The following is a 24,745-nucleotide window of genomic DNA, read 5'->3' as shown; positions in this document are numbered from 1 at the left end:
GTTTACGAGAATCACAGTTTAGATGTGTTAGGTCACAGCCCAGCACGCGTATGTTCGCCGCTTTAGAAGGCGAGCAAAGTACGCACCACACTAACGAACGCTGAAAATCGCACCGACCAGAAGCGCTTTTCTGGAATGGTCTATAGACGCTTTGTAGCACCTGTGCATGGGCGCCGCCGTAACCTACCTTCAATTTTGTTTCCTCTTATTACGTTCACTTACTTCATAATGACCAAAGCAGTACAGATCATTGCCATTTTTGATTCTACTGTGTCCATCTCCCCAGCATTGGCCTTTGTAGAAGCTTGTCAAAGCTTGCTTCACTAGATCTGGGTTAGACAACAGAATGTCAGCATTGACGGCTATATTCTGCTGCGGCTGCAAAGCGTCTATAGATATTTTGCTAAACTACTTAAGCACCAAGGAGCGTACGCATGCTACAAAAGTAGTTACACGAGCTGGCATTTGCGAAAGTAACTTTTGTAATGAGAATCTAAAGCAAATGGCACATTCCTTCAGGTAACACGAGCGTGTGTGGTACCCGTACCCACATTCCGAGCATTCTCCGTGGTGCTTGGGTAATTGGGCAAAAAATGTATCGCGTAACTCTTTGGCCTTTCTTCGTCAGCGTAACTGAGCAGTTTTGATAGCAGGGGAACGGATTTACTAGCGATATCACGAAACTAGCGACCAGCGGCTTAAGCGTACAGAGTGCAAAAACGGTTTTCTCAAAATCCCATTTGCTTCAGTTTTTTTTTTACTTTCTCATAGTTCAGCCCGTAGGCGAAGGTCATACTTAGCGCAAATCGAGATTAATATCAACTTTAGACAGCACGAACGTTCCTGTTTTCTCGCTGTTTGACGTGAGAAAGGCGGGCGTGAGCGTACCCGATTGCCGGCCGCGCGCCTCGCTGCCCGCTGGCGACATCACGTTTGGATGCCGGGGAAAACTGGGAAAAAAACTAGGGAGAAAGATGTATTGGGTTTTGCAGCGAACACAACATCACTTTTTAATTAACTAGAGTGAATCGAGGGGAAAGAGAGAGCATTTCGGAACCAGGAAGCCATCCGTATTCAGATGATGCTTCTGGATTAGGTTGCTCAAAGAATCGACTGAGCGAAGTACAACACATCGCGCTCTCAATGTTTGCGCAGTACATCCTCGTCCATACCCTCTTCACCTTTCATAGCCTGGTTCGTATTATCCCCCTTCGCAGTTTATGAGGCGACTGGACAAGGGGGGGTGGAGAGGGGGACGGGGAAGGGGTGCTAAGATGATTATCTTTTGTGTAGAAAACCGAGGCCATTCGTCGTTGGTGGAGTTTAGAGCTACAAACCGACAAATACTACAAAGACAAACAACATAGTCAAAGACGAAATTAATAGCAAGTTTTGTTTTCCGCCAGCTCTGCATGATGGTCAATTTACCTTCTTTCTTCACACTTGCAACGGCAGGTCAGAAACATTAGTGGTTTTGAAAGAACCCAGCTGAATGGACATCTCACAATTCTAACTTTTTAGTTAATAGACTAAGGGGCACACTAGCTTAATAAATGTAGCGGGCTTAGGAGTGTGGCAGACTTAGAAATAGGGCCTTTTTATTATAAGATCGACCACTGGGTCCAACTAAGCATTCAATTAATTCTCAATTCAGATTGAACGGAAATGCATTAAAAGATGTACCATTCACTGACATTCGCGAATTGCCACGACATTTAAATATCTCTCCACGAGGTTGTTCTTTAGAAAGAAAAATCTTGTGATTTTTCGGTTAATATTGGTTACTACTGGTTACCAGTAAATAATTTAGGGTTAAGGTTACGGTTACGATTTGAGTCTCTGATATTAAGGAATATTTGAAAGTTCGCTCCGAAACAATTTATGCATGTTTGTTATGGTCCTTTGTGTTTATCTTCTCGTGGATTTTTGTGACTATAACTCATAAATGGTCACTTAAAGGTTTACATCGCTTTAGAACTCTTACTCACAACAAAAGAGCTGCAATTAAACGTGATTCATGCTGATGCTTCCCCGTGTAACACTAAAAGTTCCCTTGATTTTTATAAAGCAAATTTTTTATTGCATAGCTTGATGTTGATTTCGGTGTAAACGTGTACGTCGATAAAAACAATATCGAGGCAATAGCTCGTTTTGACACAGAAAAACATGCTGTGCAGTCTTTTCAAATGGAATTTTAGTCTCTGTTTCTAGTCGTCCTTCAAATTTTCTTAGAAGTTGCATTTATGTTCCAAGATCGTCTTTTAACCGAAATAATCTGCCGCATTTTGAGAGATTCTGTTGACACAAATTCACTGTTACTGTTAAGGGCGCGTTTGTAGCCAGTCACAGGATTTCGGTACTTGCAGTGGGTTTGATCTCTACAATGTGCGACATTACGAGCTGGCGCATGCGCAGTTCAGGAGTGCCAGCACATAAGTATAACGGGAGTCCCGCTGTTTTGCTAATATGCTAAAACAGAGGTTGGAGGGTAGTTCCCCATTTTCTATTGTTGCATTGTGGCAGTTGGCTGCATGACTTAACGCGGGGAAAGCATCTCATGCGGCATTTAACACCATTTAGCGAGCACTAAACTGTAGCAACATCTGTTCCCGCAGTATTACAATAAAAAAAGGCTAATGTAAACAGAAATGGTCAATTAAAAATATTATTAGCAGAAACTAAACAGACTACGAAAATGTACCAAGCGACTGGAGACTACTGCAGTGCTTGTAAAAGCTCAGAATTACTAAAGAAAAACATGCCAGGTGAGGTTTGAATTTGTTTGTTTTCTCGTGATCTTGTGATGTCACCAAGTAGTTTGTCCACATCTTATAGATAAAAGAGCCTCAGTGCCGAGTTCTTGAACATAATATACTTGAGGCCAGCGCGGAGCAAAAGGTCGACACCATATGGGGTAAAACGTTATTCCTGCATATTAAGAAATCTAAATCTTCGGGTGGTTGTGCTCAATTTCAGCATAAGTCCGCCTCCAACGAAGGCTATGATTCGATACAGCCACTCGTGCTGCGCCGAAAGTGCACATCCTTATGACGCTACCCGTCTTTATGTGTCTGATGAAGACAGCTCAAGCAATCAAGCGCACAAAAGACTGCAGGATTTCTCCGCATTCACTGTGAATGATTGCATTAGACGGTGATGGGAAATACACAAAATGCTGAACGTGTTGATGATGCAGCTTCGGCGCTGTTTGGTTTCCATCATAGTATCGTAGTCATAATTGCGGTTAGATTTAATGCAAGAAGGAGTACAAATAAACGGCGCCACTCCATGTACCTTGTCGAGCGCAGCTCAAAGCATTTACACGTACTTTGAACTGAGTCTTCAACCTCTTTTTTCTTTGGCGAAGCAGTAAAGGTATACGAGTTTAAAGAAAGTAAAAAGAGAACCGGCTTTAAACACGTCTTTCTTTTTGCAGACGACGCAGAGGCCGACATAAGAGCCAGAAAACCGGAGAGCTGAAGCGCCTTCATGTTTCAATTTTCGACCGCTGTCTATAGTCTTGGAACTTAATCGACGGTTTTATATATATTTTAGAGTTCCCGTACCGATAACGAGGATAATGGCTTAAGCCGAATAGAACAAAGAAGAGGTGAAACAAAGGAAAAACCCAACCTAATTATCACGGGACGAGTTTCTTAACGCTTTTGTTCCTAGTGAACTTGTGTGCCTGATTAAATGGGTTTTCCGGCTCAAGAGCTTCTAAGATCAAACAACGGACGGGCGCCCCAGATAACTTGTGGTCTCACTGATATCCTGATATGGGGTGATCTAAAGTAAAGATCTGCAGCCGGCTGAAAAAGAGAATAGAAAACAGAAAAAAAAACTTTTCATCTTCACATCCGTGTGTTTTTTTTTTCTGCTGGTTCGCTGAAATAAGGACTGATAGGTTTACGAACCTTAACCTGAAAGTTTTCACAATATTTTTTTTATAGTGCATAAGTTGTCCCTCAAATACAGTCAAAGTATGGTGAAATAAAAGAAAAAGTAAAGCGTGGTCGATATTGTGATGTTGTAGGATGAGAAACCTTACAAAGCAGAACACAAATCGGGAGTACGCGGTTAATATGTAGACACATTTGGGAGCTTCAGTATTTATAGAGAGTATATTCCACTGACCTCACCGAAATTGTTTGTGTAAAGTACCTGGTTCAGAAACGCATTTTACAAAATAAAGATTCCGGTACAGATCAGTGTTTTTCCTTGATATTTTGAGGTTGTGGGGAGGAAAACTTTTCGAATCAGAACACAAATCGGAGGTGCGCGGTTAATATGTACACATTTAGGAGCTTCAGTATTTATAGAGAGTATATTCCACTTACCTCACCAAAATTGCTTGTGTAGATTACCTGGTTAGGAAACGCATTTCACAAAATAAAAATTCTGGTGCACTGATCACTTCCCTCAAAAATAATTGTTTGCGTGCCTGGATTGCACACGCCAGTTTAAAGAACAACATTCGCTGAAACGAAGTGTTCCGTGCAATATTCACGTTATCAGAAGAAGTTTGAGTCTCAAGCGAATAAAAACTTGCTTCCTTCGCACGTTAACCTGAAATAAATCACGAACCAGAAGCACGGAATATTTATTTGTCATTTCTGGCGAGTCTGGTGCAAGATTTACGTTGCAAATTTTTTGCGAGCTTAATTTTCAATATCTTCCCACTCTCGAGAATCTTGGGCAAGATTTATGTTGGGAACCTTACTCATAATTTTTGTTCAAAAGCTTCGGAATCTTGATCAAGATTGATGTTCAAAACCTTCCAAATCATGTTCAAGGTGTATATAGCGAGAATTAAAATAAGTCTCGCAAGTTAAATCACGTGCGAATTATATTGTTGGAGGAAAGCTTATGTTGCAACATGCGTCTTCTTCCCAGAGACTTACAAGCAATGTGTTTGGAGTTTAGTGTACATTCAAATGTTGTCAATTAAACGAAGCTTATAAAGAATTAAAAGTGGAACAAGGTGACGGGAACTAAAAACTGCGAGCGTGCAACGTTTATGCGCTCTACTGGTGTTTGGGTAGGTAACAAAAAGTTTCAACTTTAGGTTTTTTGCGAGACATTGATGACTTTGTGTTGATAAAAACAAGCTGCATTTTAGATTTCGGCAAGAGCTAGGAAAAAACTGCTTTATGTTTTTACCTGCTGGAGCTGTGAACGTTTCAAACGCTCACAAATATTAACCAAGTAACCGACCTTTCAAGCTTTGCAGTTTGAGCGAATAAATGTATTTTGATGATTGGCTTGAGCATGAGTTCGATTTTCTTTAGTATGGTGCATTTGACCTTCGAATAAAATTGGTTGGTACAACTCTAACGAAGAAAGTTAATGAAACCATGATGGAACTTGACCCGAGGCTGGGGTAGAAACAGAAACAGAAAAAAAAAAGAAAGTTTCTGTTTCTACCCCAGTCTCGGGTTAAGTTCCATCATGGGAAGAAAGTTATATCTTAGCCATACATTTTTTAGCGATTAGGTTTTATTTATTTTGGTTACATATATTATTAGGGTATACAAGAAGAATGTGTCAAGCTACGTACTTGCTGTAAGACACAGAAACGAGGAATTTTATTTTCGCAAGTAGGCAAGAGCTTTTCCAACGTCGCATGTTTTCAAACACGTTATTCTAAAGATATCTTTAAAAAAAAATAAAAGGAAAAGTTGCTTCTGAAAAAAAAAACAAAAAAAAAAAAACAACGTTAGAACTGCATGTCAAGCATATATAAATGTTAAGGTTTTGCGCCAGTTGAGGAAAGAAACATCCCTTTTGTTTTACATCGCGCAATCCCAGACTCCCTCAAAGAGTCAAGGAAACAGCACTACATCTAACATAAGATAAGAGACTTCATTAATAGCATGTCATGATGAAGCAATATTTTTTAACGATAAATTATTCATTGCGGTCGAGCTCCGCGCTATGCTTCCACTGATGGTCTACAAGCATCTTGAGTGTAGAAGAATTCAACAGCGGCTTCTGCAAACGCAACGCCTGTCACATTTGCGGTAGAAGCCAGGTGCGCAGAAGCAGCCGTTGAAGCAGTCATTGGTGCAGACAAGGCGCTCACGGCCATGACACTTGTGTTCAGCGCCGCTGCTGCCCACACATCGTTTGTAGACTTCATTTAGGCCGCAGCAGCGACCCCAGTCTGCAAGTACGAAACACGCGGTTTACGAACAAGCTCGTGTTTATCCAGACCCGATCATGGGCACTGCGTGAGCACAGAAACCAAGGTTGCGTGAATGTGGCGATCTTACGGCCAGTTTTATTACGGCCACTTCTGCCATCCATCGTGGCAACTATAATTTTCTGCACACGCGACAACCTCTTTGAGGGTCTGCCCGAGCAGGGCACGAGCGGCATGACGTGTCTCGTGAGCTGGAGTTCGATGACCTACACTACAGTGAACTAGAGGAGGGGTAATGTGATCAGGCGCCGACGCGCGCCATGCTTTGCTGAGAAGCAGCGAGCGTGGAAAGGTCCCGGATGTACGCGGCGGCGCTGCGGTAGCATGGGCTGAAGGATTCAAGCTTTAAGGAGGCCTTCGGCGAGCAGGTTTGGCTTGGCGGGTTGGCAGCCCGCATTGACTTTCGTGAGATATTTCAACAGTGTTTTCTGTCGCTTGTGTCAAATGGAGCGCAAGGCGGAATGGACTACGACGGCAACGACGACGACGACGACGACGACAACGCACGTAGCTCAAAAAAATGCAGTGCGAAGCATGCGCTATTGCAGCCCAACCTTTAGTGGCGCCCTCGCTTGCAAATGACACGTAGTGCGCACAACCGTGAGCGCTCTCTAAGCTTACCGTCCCTCCTCTAGTTCACCTTAACTACAGTTACGGCGGTGTCACGCATGCCTGGAACGCTTAGAGAGATCGGTCCATTGAAGCGTCCGCCTATGCACCGTTATGACACCGGCGCCACAAGATTCGTGTGACGTCACAGCAGCGCGTTCGTGGATAGGCAACGTTACTAGATTACCTCAGTTGTGCAAATCGCGCGGAGGGGGGTTCCCCTCCTTAGTCACTTCAGTTCTCCTTCCTTCGTTGGAAGCGCCATCTAAAGTTTCGTTTCAAAACTGTGCGTCGCATAGATGATGAAGTATGGTGGAACGTCATCAGACGCCTTGTTTTCAAAGGTACGTATTCCATTATAGATTAGTATAATGTACGCTAGGTTCAACTGACACTAGTATCTATGTGACTTCCCGGACGCAAATTGAAGCAGACAGCAACCAGTTTGGTTTTGCGATGCTCCTGTGCATTCCAATGGGAAAGCGCGCGTCCATTTTTTTTTCATCGCCGCTTAATGACATAGATAACTTTTGTTATTTGGGTCGTACGGAATAGTATATGGCTTCATTATCATTGTAAAAAATTAATTGCCTTAGCTACAGCGCATTTTTCTTGACCAGTGTTCGATGTTAAACTTTGCTATATTTAAGGCACAAACCTCTGTAAATAGCAGATATGTAACAACGAGTGTCAATTCTGTTATGTACTGGCGATTGTGAAGACTGCCACGAAGCGGGACACGAGCACGCACTCGCGCTGGGGCTCTCGAGCTGACTCTTGCTCATCCAGCCCAGTCAGGTCGGCTATGGACCACTGTACTTGCTATGTACATAACGTATATAGAGTCTAAATCTGCATAACATTGGCGACGAAGAGAAGAACCTACTAGTGCGCTGTTCACAGTGCCATGACGGAAGCGACGGCGCCAGCGGCGCCGGCTTCCGTCATGGCACCGTGAACAGCGCCTCAAAAGAAATGCCTCAAAAGAAACTGTCGGACCAGTTCAAGCCCTTCGTTCGACGGCAGCATGAGTTGTCAGAGAATCGGGGATGCCTACTCTGGGGGAGTAGAGTTATCATTCCGGGGCAAGCCAGAGACCACCCAGGTGGCGGGTTCGAATCCCGACCGAGGTGCCCTCAATATGACGGAGGCTAATTGCGGAGAAGGCGCCGTGTAAGCGAGCTTTCGGTTGCACATCAAACGATCCCAAGGTGGTCGAAATTAATCCTCAGTCCTCCGCTGAAGCGTGCCAGATGCCCGTCGTAGGTTTGGCACGTGAAACGCCCAAATTTGACTTTTTAACCAGAGACCAGGTTTTGCCCTTGTTGCATTCCATGCATCCCGGGATCATCCTTATGAAGGCGCTGGCTAGAACCATAGTTTGGTGGCCAGGTATCGATCAAGATATCAAAAGGAAGGTCCGAACCCGCCTACCCTGTCAGGAGACTAGGCCAAAACCTGCACGCGCAAGGCTCCATCCGTGGGACTTTACCAGAAACCCTTGGTCCCGGATGCATATAGATTTTGCAGGGCCATTTTAAAGGAAAGTTTTTCTTGCGGTGGACGCACACTCCGAATGGCTGTAAGTCATCCAGATGTCATCCATGTCCTCAGCAACAGTTTGTTGAAAGCTTCGAGCGTTGTTTGCAACACATTGTCTTCCGAACACTACAGTCTCCGACAATGAAACGGTGTTCGTCTCGCGAGAATTTGAAGAATTCACGCTGAGTAACCAAGTGCGGCACAACAAGGTGGCGCCATACCGTCCGTCATCTAACGGTCAAGTAGAGCGTATGGTCCAAGATACTAAACAGGTCCTCAGGAGCATAGAAAGAGGTTACATGGCCGCCAAGCTGGCACGTTTCCTTTTGAGCCAACATATTCTGCCGCACTCTACGACAAGAAAGAGTCCTGCAAAATGGTTGATGGGCCGAAGACTCCGTACAGCGCTGGACCGGCTCCACCCAGACCTACGAACAAAGTTGGTATGCAGGCAAGAAGAACAAGCGCTGCGGGAACACAAGGTGTACGCGAATTTGAGCCGCAATAAACCGTCTTAATTGCAATTATCTAGCAGGCCCCGAGTGGCTACTTGGTGTTGCCACTGAGATCACGGGTCCGGTGTCGTTCACGGTTCGCACCATCGAGGGGCGTTTTTGGGAGGGACACGTAGACCAAATCCGGAGTCGGGAGTGGAGCACGTATCTGGAGGAGGAGCCTGCGACAGAGGTGTCATAACGGCAGCGTCCCTTGTCATGCGAGCCATGACTTTTGGATGAGCTAGTGGAAGAGCGTCCGCTCTCAACGAGTAAAACGGGCTTTTCTGCGCAGCCGACCACTCCAGAGGAAACACCTGTGGCAACACCTTCTTCACAACATCTGCCTGCTTCAGAACCACGACGCCAAGCAGTGTTGCCAAGTTTAGCGCCCGTGCAAGAACAATCGAGTCGTCCCAGCGCCAACGCCAACTTCCTAACTACCTTAAAGACTACGTGACCGAGGGGGGAGGGATGTTATGTGCTGACTACTGTGAAGACTGCCACGAAGCGGGACATGAGGACGCGTTCGCGTTCGGGCTCTCAAACAGACTCTCGCTGTCCAGCCCAGCGAGGTCGGCTATGAAACACTGTGCTTGCTATGTACATAATGCATAAAAAAGTCTAAATACACATCAGCCGGCGAGGCAGCCGGCTCGGCCGACCCATCTGTCGTCAAGGAAACTGCAAAACAGCGAACCCTATGGCACCTTAGCGTGGAGCGGGAGGAACGCCCTGACGAGCAGTTGAGTTCCGTTCCTCCGATGTCGAATGACCTACGGAGGAGCACTCAGACCCTCGTCCGCCGCCTCGCGACCAACACTGTCCTATCCCCAGCGCTGCGCCATAAGTTCTCCGGTGACGATCCCGACATGGGGGCGTGTCGCCGGTGCCGGAGGACCGCGACGGCTTCCCATGTTGTCTGGGAGCGCGAGCGCCACGCTAGCCTTCGGAAAACGAAACTGGAGGAACCCCCAGACGAGGTCCGACCGGCGACGTATGTCGATTGGATTCTGCCCAGCAGTCGTGACAAGGCGATCGTCTCCCTGCTGTGGACAAAGCTGGCGGAGTTCGTTTACGACTGAAGCTGAAGGTGCTGGGACCAACACCCACCCAGACCGCCGTGACGGCAACGGCAGATCCTTAGGCCCGCACCGATGGAGACGACAGTGGTGCATTATTTGTGTGTATGATATATAAATACATATATTATATATAACACGGCAATAATGAACGTTCTAACAACAACATAACAGATGCCAAGCAAAACAAAAATGAAAAGTGATGTAGGGTGTGTTCAAGGTTCACCAGAATTCCGGTGACGCTTATATATTGCTGATATGCACGACCTATCACTAGACAAAAATGACCCCTTCGTGCGTCTTTAAGAGCGGTTAAAACAATTAAACCACAAATAATAAAGTATGTGGTGTATGAGAGGTGCGTCTTCTTATTAATTCTTATGCCGAGCAGCGTTTATCGGGCACCTGCTTTCTGGATCCTCCCTAGTTTCAAAGATCGCGAGCGTGCGGGTGATGTTTTGAACGCAGAAAAACAATATTGGTAGATATTCATGAGCAGAAAGAATAAAGCAGTACTTATTTATTGCAAAAAGGACTATATTACGTGACCTTCAATTTAGTCTACATGCACACGCAGTTGCTGATCCAGTGTCACTGGGTAGTTCATGCCGTCTCTCTCGGTTTTTCATATGTCCTTCGTTCATTTGGCATGCATATATATGTCCCCCACGCTCAACAAAGCCAGCGCCGTGTTCGCGCTACTAGTTTCCGAAAGTGCGCATGAATACATGTAGAAAGCCGTTTTAGCACCGTTTTTACTGCCATGAATTTAAAATAAAACGCCTAACTGACCAATTCTTTACTTTGCGTGACTGGGAAATGTTCCAGTGTACCTATTAGGCACGAGGTATTCGTGATAGTTTCCCTTATAAGTAAGCCAAGAGAGAAAATTCATTCCCTTTTTCCCATAAAAATGCATTACCGGAAATGGAAATGGGGAGCCCGGGAGCACCGCGCCCGGCAGCACCGTGCCCGGTATTCAGCGAGAGCATCGACTACGTCAATGAATACATGACACATGCCGAGAGTGTGACACCCAAGCGACACCCGCAGCAACACCTCCACTCCCCCCCCCCCCCCCCCCCCCCCCAAGATGCATACTAAGACAGCGTTACAACCTGCGAAAGTCTGCCGCGGAAAGCTCCTCGCACCCAAAAGATTGCCGACAGTTGGGTGAGCCCAGTTTCTGGGCTCAAAACTACATCACCAGTTTTCTTTAAATACTAGAGCTCTCAGATAGACGCATTAGGCACGAACTCTTTAAATCAACTTTGCTGTGTACCTTAAACCAGGCATTACCCGAAGGTCCTGTCGCTTTCCCTTCCTCTCGCCTACACAAACCTCGAGCAACGTGACCGATCGGAATGGCAACAGGTTCTCCTTAAAGGGGCCCTGCAAGGACTTTTTTACTGGTTTTCAATTCACAGTGAACCTGAACGCACTGAACGTAGAAACTTAATTAACTTTTTATTTCTCAAATGTTCCCTCTAATTTAAAAGTTATAGGCATATTTATAGGCACAAGCAAAAACTAACCTTCTTTATGACGTCCTTGGTTGCTTGAGAGGCCGTGAACTAGAGGAAGGGTATTGAGCTCAACGAGCGGTCACGGCTGCGGGCACTCCATGTCGACGGCTCGAGAGGGTACCACTAAAGCATGTTCTGGCTAGGCTGTATGAAGCGGGTAGCCAGGGCGGCTCGGATTGCATTCGCTACGCGATTAAACCCTAATTCGGTTTGACACTTCATTGGTCACAAACGACAGCAAACACTGGGCAAAGAGCAGTTCAGAAGGGTGCCACTTCGCGCTGCTATACCGCCAAAAGGCCAAATGGTAAGCCAAAACTGCTCCCCGAAGGCCTTGGGAACGCTCGGAACCGGTCAGATCTTCCAGTCCGTACGACCGCAGCGACACCGCGTACATCTTGGACCTTTCTACGCTCGTCGATCGTTACTAGACCATTCTATATGCGCCGCCTTTTCTACCACTTGGTGGCGGGTATGTCGACGGATCCTTTCTTGTTTCTGTACTTTCTAAACTGCATTTGTTTCTTTTCTGATCTAAAATAGTGAACAAAAACTACTTTCATAAATCATTGAAACTGTTTGCGCCACTTATATTTTGTATTTCGACTAAAAAGAGACTTTTAGCGGCTCTGACCAGTAGTAAGCCCAGGATCAAAGATGTCACATATCGCGCGTTTTCGGCACCGCGGGTCGCCCCCGTACTTCAAGGAGGTTTCCGCGTCGTCCGGTTAAAATATCACGCACTCATATTTAGTTACTCTCTGCGTACCCGCTGTTTTGCCCGAAGCCCGAGGGACGTGGAAACCGCAAAAAAGGTAGACGCTTAAATATGATTGCAGGGTCCCTTTAAGGCTTCCCTTAAACTCATCCAAATATCGATTCATCATAGTGAAAAACAAGTGAAACAATTGACTACCGTCCCCGCTGCACTTCTCCGTTCAAATGGTTCCTTCTCGACGTCCGAAATTAGCGCCCTATCTGAATTAAATAAAAGAGAAATGCCACGACCTTGAAATAATCAAGCTACGTAAACTTAGCGTGATATGGTTCCCAAACCTGTTTTACCTCAGCTTACGAGATCATCTAGCTATAGCGAACATACTCAACCGCCCTTACCATAACAGACGATACGCCAAGCACTAGTGACACTTGTGGCATTATTAATGTTAATCTATCTGGGATGACTATATGATGCTTAACATTCATAACACAGTACTGATTTGCGGGTTCATTACGTTTCGTTGCATTGCAGATTAGCCGTCCGTCCTCTACCCTCTGCTGTAGTGCGCTGCTGGTGGGGTGACTGTCACAAAGCCTCTCGCGCCGAACTGTCCTCCAAATTTCCTACACGTTGGACGCAGTGCACCGAGGACTACAAGACCGGATGCTTCAGCGCCGACGGGTTCTTCAGTAACAACCCCCAAGAAGTGGGTGACTTGAGACCAATGTCCCTGACTTCCAACTCGAGTTTGGGGACAAAATGACCTGTGCCATGTTGCTAGACTGATTAAATATACGAATCGGGGAATCAAGCAGAGCCAAGAGACCATCATCGCAGGGCCCGCCGTTTTTGTGCGTTTGTTATCAACGCCTAAACCAATCCCGCGCAAAAAATATAAAAAAATAAAACAACATAAACAACAACACAGGGTCATGGTCCGTTCACTAAACATGATTGGCTTAGCCAATAATAGAAAAAGCACGAAGCTGACCAGCACAATGACAACACACTTTTGGCGCTGGTTGAGTGGCCCTATTCGATTGTAGTATCTGCTGCGATTGGATTCGTGAAATGGAGCATACGTTTTATGCGTAATAATTATCTTGTGGTGACGTGTTTTGTACCATTTGGTTCTCAAATGCAAGATGACGATATGCGCCGAAAAACTGAGGGAAAGGGAAAGAGGAGAGGGGACGTCAGAACGCCAAACTCTGATTGGAAGGATTAGTGGGTAGACCTAAAGCTATAGCTGCCTTTGTCACCGCTGCACTCTTCGAACGCGTTAGAAGGCGGAACGCTGGCGTCCGGCGTTTGCCTCTCGCATTCAAACACATTCGACGAGTGCAGTAGAGACATTTAGGTCTACACAGATAGTTTGGCCATCCATAGGGAAGTACAGGAGGCAACTGAGGAGGCGCCATTGGCCGAGAGCGGGCAGGGCCTGTTTCAGGACGCATTCAGGTTTTCGAATGTGGCCAACCAGACGCCGCGGAGGTCGCGAGGAACAAAATTAATAATGTGCGTCGGAGTAAACCACTGTGACTGAAAATATGGTGCGCGTGATGTTTCAATTCCGGTCATAAAACATCATGGTGGAAAGGATATAAAAAGTTAAGAGTACAGAACAAAATAATATGTACGCGAGAGGCAGAACGATTGACTTTATCCGTACGCCAAGCGTCGAGGGCCGGGAATATGCCGTCCGAGCGGACAAAATCCGTTCGACCAAACAAGAGTTTGAGCGGCACATTCGTTTCTTAAATTGTTTTGCGTATTCATAATAGAAACATCAGGTATAACACAGTTTCAGCCATGAAGATTTGCTACGTTCAACTGCTTCGCAGTTACTAAATCTGTTTCCCGCTACCACCGCTAGAAGATTATTTTCGGCTTCTGGTTGGCCATGATAGAATGGCAATACCTCTTTCTGCGTCTGGTGCACGCCTTGGCTCTACCCCATCTCGATTTCACCAAATCCTTTCTATATACGGCTCTGGGTTTGCTCACTAATCATTCAAATAAGAGCTTGGTGTTCCGACGTACCCGCAGCCTCTCGTCTTCTCCTCCCCCCTGTTTCTCAATATTGAATGAATGATAAAGATAACAATGTAAATTCAGCCTATTCGCAGCCCATGCCACAACAAAGATACTGGAAGCAAGCGCCTACAGTGATAGAGCATATTAAGATACTTCCTATCTTCATTCTCCCCCTCCCTGCTCCGCCCCGGCGTCAGCCGTGGCTCTCAGTTTGTTGACGGAAGCAGTCTCTCTTTTTTTTTTCTGCTGAAGCGCTGTAGGTTTAGGAATATGTGAAAGTTTTCTCAGAAACAATTTCTGCATGTTTGTCATGGTTCTTTGTATTTCTCTTCTCGTGCATTTTTGTGACCATTTAACTCATAAATGGTGATTTAAACATTCGAATTGCTTAAAGCTCTTTCATTCGGAACAGAAGAGTCGCAATCAAACATGACTCTTTCTTATCCTTGCCTGTGTTACCCTACAGGTTCCCTTGATTTTTATAGCATGCAGACTTTTCATTCTTTCAAATTCTTGCTCCTGATTGCATAGCCTGAGTTCGATGTCGGGAAAAACGTGTATCTCAATAAAACGGTATCGAGGGAATAGCTTGTTTTGACATGGAAAAGCATGCTGTGCAGTCCTTTCACATGGGATTTTAGCCTCTGTTCCTAGGCGTTCTTGAGGCTTCCATAGAAGTTGAATTTGTGTTCTCTCTTCATTGATCAGAAATAATCTGCCACATTTAGTGATTCTGGGGAAACAAACCAACCATGCCCTTAGTCCTTACGCTTCGGCACGCGCGACTTCCCAAGTAAGAACACGGAGGCACGACAAATGCTTCGCCTACAATCTAGGTTTTATTTAGGAGCAGTTCACTCTCTTAAGTGAGGTCCGGAACGGCCTTGAAATTCGTTCAAGCCTTAGGCATGGGCTTGAGGGGCTCGATTTGGCACTCGCTCCGGGGAACGCATTCTCTGTGCCCCTTTCGGTAAAAGCCTGGAGCGCAGAAGCAGCCGCTGGCGCAGTCCATGGTGCAGGCTTCTGGCATGCCTTCCATGCCGCACTTGAGTTCGGCACAGCTGCTGCTCACGCATTCCATGAAGATCTCTCTGGGACCACACACCCAGGGCAACTCGGCCGCTACTGCAAGCGATAGAACGAAGATCAAACCAATCGTCCTTTCGTAGGCCCTAGCTGGATAATAATTAAAAAGATAACGTGAGCACGTTTAAGATAAAATTACTCCATCGAGTACCTATCTTAGAAAGGTAGAAAGCTACAACTTTGCACATTCGCTCTTAAGGACACGTTTGTATCCAGTCACAGGTTTTCGGTACCTGCAATGGGTGTGACCTGTACAGAGTGCGACAATACGTACTGGCCCATGCGCCGTTCAGGACTTTCAGCACATTAGCTATGAGGGGAGTCCGCGGTTTTGTCAGTATGCTAAAAGAAGTTTGAGTGTAGTGCCACATTTTCGATAGTTGCTGTCACAGAATTCAATAGCTACTTTTGCTTTTCAATGGTTATGTTGTTGTCCGTTGCCGTGTTTGTGAGTGGGGTGCGCGAGCGCCGAGGACAGGAGCACGAGCTTAGCCCGCGCGCGCGAGGTTTTGTGGAACACACCGCGGGGCAAGGTTGCGACGGTGTGGATGGTCGGCGCTGAGCAGGTCCGCGTCGGCATGGTTGTTCGAACACCGAGAAGGTATTCGACGGAGAGGGGTGTGAGTGCTTGTGAGTGAGTGTTGTGCGTCACTACGACACCCAAGCCACCATGGCTTCTCGACCCCGACTGGCGGCGGAACGAACCGGACCTCCACCTGCACCTTGGAACGCTGACTCGGCTCTTCCCCCCCAAAACTGTATGACAACCTCGATTCGACTTTTGATTTTTTTTTCTTTCCTTGTTTCGACTGTGTGTACGTCCTGTGCGCCTTTCCTTACTTTTTGAATTATTTTACATAAAATACTGTTCGTAAAGTCGGCATGCTTTGCTCTCAATTCCTCCCGCCTCTCAGGATGTCTATCGCCAAGGTGTGGTCCTAACACCTGGACAGCGGGCCAAGTCAAATTCCAAATTTGTTTGTTTAAATGGGATCTTTAACATCCGAACCTGTGACAAACTGGCGTCCGCGACAGGACCTGCTGTCCACTGTGACGATCTATCCTGAGAGGAGGAGGGTGAGCGAGTGAGTTTGCCATGCCGTAGGGAGCGCGTTGTGAGGCTGACGCCGTTGCGGGAGCACACAACCCGGCTTACCGATCGGGAGCAGAGGAGAGGTTCTAGAGTCAGACTATCCAGCAAAGGGTCCGCGCGATTTCAGCCATGGAGCTCCATGAGCTAATAGTTTGCGGAAAAGAACTCGGGCTCAAGGGTTCGGCCCTGAAGGAATGGGTGGACCAAGAGAGGGAGAATACGAGAGCCGCGAGAGCGCAAGAGCAAGAGAGGAGTGTCGAAGCGGAGCACCGAACCCTAGAGTTGAGGATCAGGCTGCAAGAATTACAGAACGCGTCGCCGATACCTGTTACCAGTAGCTCCGCCGAAGACGGGGCCGGGACAACGCTATGGAAGAGTCCTCAGCGTTGGCTGCCCACCTTCGACGAGAAGAAAGACGACCTTGATGCCTACCTGATGCGCTTTGAGAGACTAGCAAGCGGGCAGATGTGGCCCCGCGAACACTGGGCCACTGCGGTTAGCGTATGCTTGGCAGGGGAGGCACTTGGAGTCTTTTCTAGGCTAACCCCGGAGGATTCTGTCGAATACGATAACGTAAAGAAAGCGCTCCTGCAGAGGTTTCGGTTAACTGCGGACGGCTTCCGAGACAAGTTTAGAAGTGCTAAGCCGGAAAAGGGGGAAACCGGTACACAATATGCGGCGAGGTTGTCTAGCCTGTTTGACCGTTGGGTCGACCTGTCCGGGACGGCGAAGGATTTTGCCGCCTTACGGAATTTGCTGCTCACGGAGCAGTTCGTTCGGAGCGTTCCGTCAAAAATGTCGCTTTTCTTAAGAGAAGGAAAGAGCAAACAGCTAGGCGAAATGGCTGACCTCGCAGACCGTTATCTGGAGGCCCAAGAACAGGAGCCGGCCAGGAGAGAGGAGGCTACACCAGACTCTACGGCAAGTGGATCTCGACCGACATCGAGCGGTCAACAGTACAAGGCCAGTAAACTTCTTAAGAAATGTTTTCTTTGCGGCAGAAGTGGACACCTAGCGGCACAGTGCAAAAGCGGTCAGAAACCAAGCAGCCAAGCTGGGACCTGCCGAAATTGCGGAAAGTTCGGTCACACGTCCAGTCAATGTTGGAACCGGGACGGAGGATCGCAAGTTTCCTGTGTTCAGGCAAGCAGGAAGGAGCTGGACGCAGTATTCGGTCGTGTGAAAGGTGGCTATGTCGAGCTAAGGGACGGCACCAAGGTGCCAGTGGTAAACGCAGTGTCCGGGACTTCTCGCCTGATGGGGGACATGCCTGTAGTTGCCGGAAAACTACACGGACAAGCTGTCACTGTGTTACGTGACACAGGCTGCAACACTGTCGTAGTGCGCCGAAGCCTCGTACCAGACGACAAACTTACCGGAACGTCGAGTCTCGTGTACTTGGTGGACGGGACTGCGAGGGTCTTGCCTGAGGCCAGGGTGCATGTTGAGACTCCTTTCTACAGTGGGAACGTCGTGGCTCAGTGTATGGAGAACCCTTTATATGACCTGATTTTGGGTAACCTCCTAACGTGCGCGCTCCCAGCGAACCGGAAGCTGGCTGGAATAGAGCGGAGAAACCTGAAGTGGGTTTGCCTCACGATGAGAAGCAAGATATAGAGATTCGTGCCACCGCAGCCATGGAAACAAGGTCCCAGAGACAGGCGGCAAAGAACGCCACCCCGCTGAGAGTGCCCATAATTGAAGGTGCACCTGCGAAGCCCGAGGAACTTGCGACACTACAAAAAGAAGACAGCAGTCTGAAGGGGCTGTTCGACCGTGTCGAAAAGGTAGCCAACTGCAGAAACTCGGAGGACACAGAAGAGTTTGTCATGCACCGGGGACTGTTGCACCGAGTTTTTCGGACATCAGAGCGGGAATTCTACCAGTTGGTGCTCCCTGGAAACTTACGGGACGGAGTACTTCGTATGGCTCATGACGGCATTTTGGCTGGACACCAAGGGGCAAAGAAAACCGCACTCCGTATCGTCAGCGAGTTTTACTGGCCCGGACTCCAGGCGGACGTCAAACGATGTGTCAGATCCTGTGACAAGTGCCAAGGCAACGAGCAGTTATTTCTTGCACCTGCATCGGCACATCAGCGGAGGGAGGAGAGTGCGATGGAATCGGCTCGTCTTCAGGCGGAGTGCAAACGCCTGGAAGAGATGATAGCACTTCTGGAAGCTGAGGAGGACTATTATGTTGCAGCCCTGGTCGCCGGCATAGCGACCACGAAGAAGAGATGCGTACGCCGCGCGCTTCGAACCCAAAATCTGATCTTTATCGCGATGTGGATGCTCTATGTACAAAATGACAATGTTGCCGACACAACATATTCCCTCCCTAAAAACAACGACCCAAGAAACTAAATGCAAAGAAATAAAAAAGGAAACAGTGTAACTGATAGCAAAAAAATAACAGTAACATAGTTAGTTCATTACAAAGTCTCTCTGCCAGGCAGGCTTTCTCCTCAGTAGAGGTGCTCTCGTTGTCCTTGTATTGACCTGGGCCGAAGCTGCCTCTGACTCCGAACAAGCCACTGAGGTCTCGGGTACCGCCGGTAGTGTTGAAGCCGAAACGGAATCCATCTCCGCGGTCTCGGTTGTCGCCGAAGAAGCCACGGGTTGCATATCAACAAGCGACTCTAGCGTTGACGTCGCTTGTTGTGATGCTGTCGACAGGCGCTTCCCCGCTTCTCCACAACCGGAAAGCTTCGACGCATTCCAGGTCCGGTTGTCGCTGAGGATGTAAGAACTCGGTCCATGTGTACCAGTAATAAGCATTGGGCGCGTATAGTGCGATGTCCCTTTCTTCGGTATGCTTGGCTTGCGAACCCTGACGAAATCGCCCGGCTTGAAGGTGGGCGCCCTTGCTCCCCTCTTGGAGTCTGTGTAGCGCTTGCTGTAAGCCTGCCGCTGCTTTACTCGCGCTCTGAGGTCAGCTAATTCAGAGCTAGGGTTCACAAAGAACTTTGATGACGGGAACCCCACAATGTCCAGCCTCGACCGAGGAACTCGACCATGCAGGAGCAGAGCAGGCGGCACCCCCGTTGTGGCATGAGGTGTGCACCTGTAAACGCCCAGGTACTCCAGGACGGCCACTTCAAGAGGCCGGTGCTCCAGAGCTGCCGTCTGGATGAACCCCTTGAAGACCTTGTTAAACCGCTCCACTTGCCCGTTGCACTGTGGGTAATAAACCGACGAGCAGCGGTGACAAATTCCTCGTTCTTTCAGGAAGTCTTCAAAGGCTGCCGACTTGAACTGCGACCCATGGTCCGTCAGAATTTCATCTGAGTAGCCTTCTCTGCTAAACGTAGCAGATAAAAATTTAATCACCGTCTGCGTTGTCACAACTGATGCGAAGCATACCTCTGGCCACTTTGAGTAAAAGTCTACCAAGGTAATAGCATACTCGTGTCCACTCCCAGTTCTGCTGAATGGTCCAACAATATCCACAGCCAGTTTCTGCCAGGCCCGTTCTGGAAGCGGAATTGGCTGAAGTGGTGCTGTGACGGGTTTGGCAGACTTGTCTGCAGACTGGCATTCACAGCAGTTCCTGATGACTTGCTCCACCTGTTGGTCGAGACCCGGCCACCAATATCGCTCGCGCAACCTTTGCTTGGTCCTGACAATGCCAGGATGGGTCTCGTGTGCCAGCTCAATCATGGTGGCCATCAGCGACGCTGGGATGACCAGTCGTTCTCCTCGCAGCAGCAAGTTGTCCACCACTGCCAACTCGTCTCTCACCCGGAAGAATGCGAGTAACTTGGAAGTCAAGCTTTTCAAGCTTTTCTTGTCTGGCCACCTGGTTGAAATGTACTTCATGACAAGTTGTAATGTCTCATCCGTCTGTACTGCCTCTTGTAGTTCATGCCTTGTGATGCAAGATGACACGAATGATACAATTTCTTCCTCTTCTTCATCACCGGTAGGTAATGGCAACCTTGACAGAGCGTCTGCTACTTTGTTGTCGCTTCCTCGGTGATATGCAACTTCGAAGTTGTAATAAAGAAGGCGAGATGACCACCTTGAGATCCTCAGTGGCCTTCGGCCATTCCCTTGAGAGGATAGGGGAGTTACTAGCGCTTGATGATCCGTGCATAGCTTGAACCGCCGTCCCCAGAGAAACACGTGCCAATGCTCGCACGCCCACACGCAGGCAAGGGCCTCCTTCTCTCCCACGGAGTACTTCCGTTCAGCCGGCGAGAGTGTTCGTGAGGCAAACGCCACTGTTCTCAAGTCATCGCCAACACCCTGCTGAAGCACAGCGCCGAGCCCATGCATGGATGCATCTGCAGTGACAACTACCGGTAGTGCAGGATCAAACATCTTAATAGCACCGCATGTTGAGAGCGATGTCTTGACTTGCTCGAAACTCTGTTGTGCTTCTTTGTTCCATATAAATGGGACCTCTTGACGCAACAGCTTCCTCAGAGGCTCTACTACTTCTGCATAATTTGGCAAAAATCTTGCGTAGTATCCGACAAGTCCCAAGAACGACCGCAAAGCAGCTGCATCTTTTGGTACGGGAGCTTTTGCCACCGCTTCTACTTTGGAGTGAAGAGGGGTTAGTCCTTCTGCACTCACGGTGTGTCCCAGGAAGTCGAGCGCTTGCACGTTGAACTCGCATTTCTGGTTAAGCTGAAGTCCAGCAGCAGAAATGCGATGTAGAACTTCCTGCAAATTTCCCCTGTGCTCTGCTTCGGACTTGCCGAATATGATCACGTCGTCAATGTAACATAGCACCCCCTTACAGCCATCCAGGATCGTGGTCATCATTCTCTGAAACGCCGCCGGAGCTGACGCCAACCCAAAGCATACTCTTCGAAAACGAAAAAGTCCGTCATGAGTGACAAATGTCGTCAGCTCCCGGCTGTCTGCTGTCAGTTCAACTTGGTGATAAGCCGAGGCCAAATCTAGCTTCGAGAAGTGAGTCGACCCTGCAAGTTGGTGAAGAAGCTCTTCTGTATGTGGGAGTGGAAATCCATCCACTAAAATGGCCTTGTTCGGCTCGCGCAAATCTACGCACAGCCTGATAGTGCCGTCCTTTTTCTTTACGACCACAATTGGAGATATCCATTCAGAGGCTTCGACCCGTTCAATGATTCCAACTTGCTCCAATCGGCGCAGTTCCACGGACACGGCGTCCCGCAATGCTAAAGGCAGCCGCCGCAATTTTGCCGCCACGGGCTTAACTGTTTCCCGCCTCTTGACCTGGTGAGCGAAGCCCTTCACCAGACCCAGCTTGTCGGTGAATAAGTGTGAGAATTGTTTCTTCATGTCAGCAGGTAGCGCGTTCTCATCGGTTCGCGTGTGCAGACATTGCAAGGTTCCTCCTTCAATCTGAAGTTGTAAATTGCAGATTGCATCTAATACGATGAGGGTCGTCCCCTTCGCCACCACGTAAAATAGTACGCAAGTCGAACGCTCTTTGTAGCGAACGTTGGCGAGGAATCGTCCCTTCACTTCGATCTTGCATCCCGAATAGTCCAGCAGGTTGACAGACGGCGGTGCCAAAGCCAGTCGCTCGGGGAACCATTGCCGATAAATGTCCTCTGTGATGATTGACACTGAAGAGCCTGTGTCTACCAGAAAGCGTAGACTCACTGTCTCTACTTCCAGATCGGCGTAGATGCCACGTTGTCCGCTGTCCGTTTTCACCTGAAGAAGCACGACGTCACAATTCGTAGTCTCGCTGATTTCTTTCACGTCCAGGTCCTGCGTCGTGGTGCTTTTACAAACCTTCTCGAAGTGCCCGGTCTTTTTGCATTTCCGGCACATAGCTCGTCGCGCTTTGCAGCTCACTGAACTTGCCACGTGACTTGCCGAGCCACAACGGTAACAACGACGCTCCGTCACCTCCTCTTCATTTTTTTTATACTTGTCAGTAACGCGATGCACCGCCCCCTCAGCTGCAAATTCTTTCAGGTTGCGCTGGGTGTCCTCGTAATGCGTTGCCATTGAAACGGCCTTTTCTAGCGTCAGCGGTGCTCCTTCAAACAGCAGACGTTCCCGAAGTCTGCCAGATGAAATGCCTGATACGAGCTGGTCCCGAATCATCACGTCGGTGGTGCTATTGTACTCGCATTTGGCGGCTATCTCGCGCAAGCTCGTGATGTATCCTTCCATCGGCTCGCCTGGCTGCTGTAATCTCTGCTTGAATCGATGTCGCTCAACGAGTACGTTAGTTGTGGCTGCGAAAATTCTCCTTACGAGCTTGAGCGTAGTTGTGAACTCGTCCGAGGTATCCCCACTGGCAGGCTTGCTTTCTTCCGTTGCACCCGCAGTCGCAGACTTGCCTTCCGCCTCTGTGGTCGGCTGCTGCTGAGGTGGTGTCGACGTGGCCACGACGTTGTACTGCCGTTGTCCCTCCACTCCTAGACAGTGGAGCAGGATGGCTGCACGCCGCGACGCCTTGAACTCGTCCGCGCCAGAAGCCTCAAGAAACCTGAGGAACGTTTGTTCCCATTGCGGCCATGGAACGGGAGGCTGGCCTGGCGTTTGCAGAAACGGCAGCGGCGGCGTGAGCCCGAAGTTCATGGTGGCTTTTTATGGTTTTCTCCTCGTCGCCAATATTATGTTGCAGCCCTGGTCGCCGGCATAGCGACCACGAAGAAGAGATGCGTACGCCGCGCGCTTCGAACCCAAAATCTGATCTTTATCGCGATGTGGATGCTCTATGTACAAAATGACAATGTTGCCGACACAACAGAAACTCGGAGGACACAGAAGAGTTTGTCATGCACCGGGGACTGTTGCACCGAGTTTTTCGGACATCAGAGCGGGAATTCTACCAGTTGGTGCTCCCTGGGAACTTACGGGACGGAGTACTTCGTATGGCTCATGACGGCATTTTGGCTGGACACCAAGGGGCAAAGAAAACCGCACTCCGTATCGTCAGCGAGTTTTACTGGCCCGGACTCCAGGCGGACGTCAAACGATGTGTCAGATCCTGTGACAAGTGCCAAGGCAACGAGCAGTTATTTCTTGCACCTGCATCGGCACATCAGCGGAGGGAGGAGAGTGCGATGGAATCGGCTCGTCTTCAGGCGGAGTGCAAACGCCTGGAAGAGATGATAGCACTTCTGGAAGCTGAGGAGGACCTACAAAAAAGTGCTGATAAGGCATTTGAGGATTTCACAGCACAAAGTGAAAGCTCCCAAAGGAGGGAAGCTTTGGAGCCGACAAGTGTCAACGGTTTCAATCCAATGGTAAAGATTGGTGGCCAGATGAGAGGCGCGGATGCGTCCGTTGGAGATTCAGAACTCTATCCCAGATCGACTACGGAAGCTGAAGCTTCAGGCCTGACGAACGCAGGGGACACTGAGGTGCACCCGTCGTTGTAGGTAGAGATCATAAGAAAAGCACAACGAGTGCTGAGAGAGGGAAGCATGAATCTATGGGTGAAAAAAGTAAGCGCGTGCTTCGTTTGAAATGCAAGTCAAACGCGCAAAGAATGTTGCTCAGGCAGCGCAAAGGAAAGGTCATCAGGCGACGAGACCACCATGCAGTGGAAAGTTCATCCAAAAGACAGAGCACATGCTATGCTAACGTGAAAATCTGGATCATCTGGAATGGGAGAGATCATGCGAAGTTTACCGTTAATTCTGAGATCTGGTTCAGAGTCACGGTAAGCTGGGAAGACAGAAGGCCAAGGCTTGGAGGTTAGATGAGTAATCAGTGAATTGCCTATGTCATCGAAAGATTAAGACTGGGTTCTCTCGTAACCGGTTGTGCTAATTAATCGGAAAATATTTTTTGTTTTCGCTTTCGTAAGTTCGTTAATTTTTGTTATGGTATTGCAAAACTGAGTGTTATCTTTGCTTGTCAAACTTTCGGATTGCTGATGTGTTACGAAAATACATTTCAAAAGCGAATCGGAGTTTCTCGATAGCTGGGTCACGAAGTAATTTTTGATACGTTCGAATCTGTGTGTACCTAACTGAAGTGTCTTCTGTTTGGTCTAGAATTAGTGTGTATTGAGAAAGCTGTAGAGTGAGTTAGTTCTTTAGCACAGATTCAAACTGTTTCTTTTTATGTGGACTATGAATATATTTTGAATGGTTGGGGTGAATTACTGTTACTAATTGCATTGTTTCAGGACGTGCTTGAGGAATAGCAGTGGTAAAACGTGAAAAGATAGTGCGCATTGAATTTTGTGATTATTTTTTTAAATATTCCTGCGTGAATATTTTTTGAAATAAGGGGTAGTGTCACAGAATTCAATAGCTACTTTTGCTTTTCAATGGTTATGTTGTTGTCCGTTGCCGTGTTTGTGAGTGGGGTGCGCGAGCGCCGAGGACAGGAGCACGAGCTTAGCCCGCGCGCGCGAGGTTTTGTGGAACACACCGCGG

At 48.1% G+C, this 24,745-nt stretch overlaps 2 protein-coding genes across 2 annotated transcripts in view; one reads left to right on the top strand and one right to left on the bottom strand.

The window, feature by feature from the left end:
- The window catches only part of LOC115309614, a 31,851-nt gene extending 18,899 nt beyond the window's left edge, over positions 1-12,952 (bottom strand). Inside the window, 1 exon segment of the mRNA XM_040221289.1 lies at positions 12,944-12,952. Coding sequence (XP_040077223.1) covers positions 12,944-12,952 — 9 coding nt within the window.
- Positions 12,953-16,524: 3,572 nt separating this feature from the next.
- Positions 16,525-18,012, top strand: LOC120849144. Its single transcript, XM_040221290.1, has one exon. It carries the CDS (start codon positions 16,525-16,527, stop codon positions 18,010-18,012), a length of 1,488 nt encoding a protein of 495 aa, XP_040077224.1.
- Positions 18,013-24,745: the final 6,733 nt, after the last annotated feature.

Source organism: Ixodes scapularis, unplaced genomic scaffold, assembly GCF_016920785.2.
Source record: "Ixodes scapularis isolate PalLabHiFi unplaced genomic scaffold, ASM1692078v2 PGA_scaffold6__148_contigs__length_123643588, whole genome shotgun sequence".
Lineage (NCBI taxonomy): Eukaryota > Metazoa > Arthropoda > Arachnida > Ixodida > Ixodidae > Ixodes > Ixodes scapularis.
The sequence above is the reverse complement of the archived record's forward strand: the minus strand, read 5'-3'. Positions and strand labels throughout refer to the sequence as shown.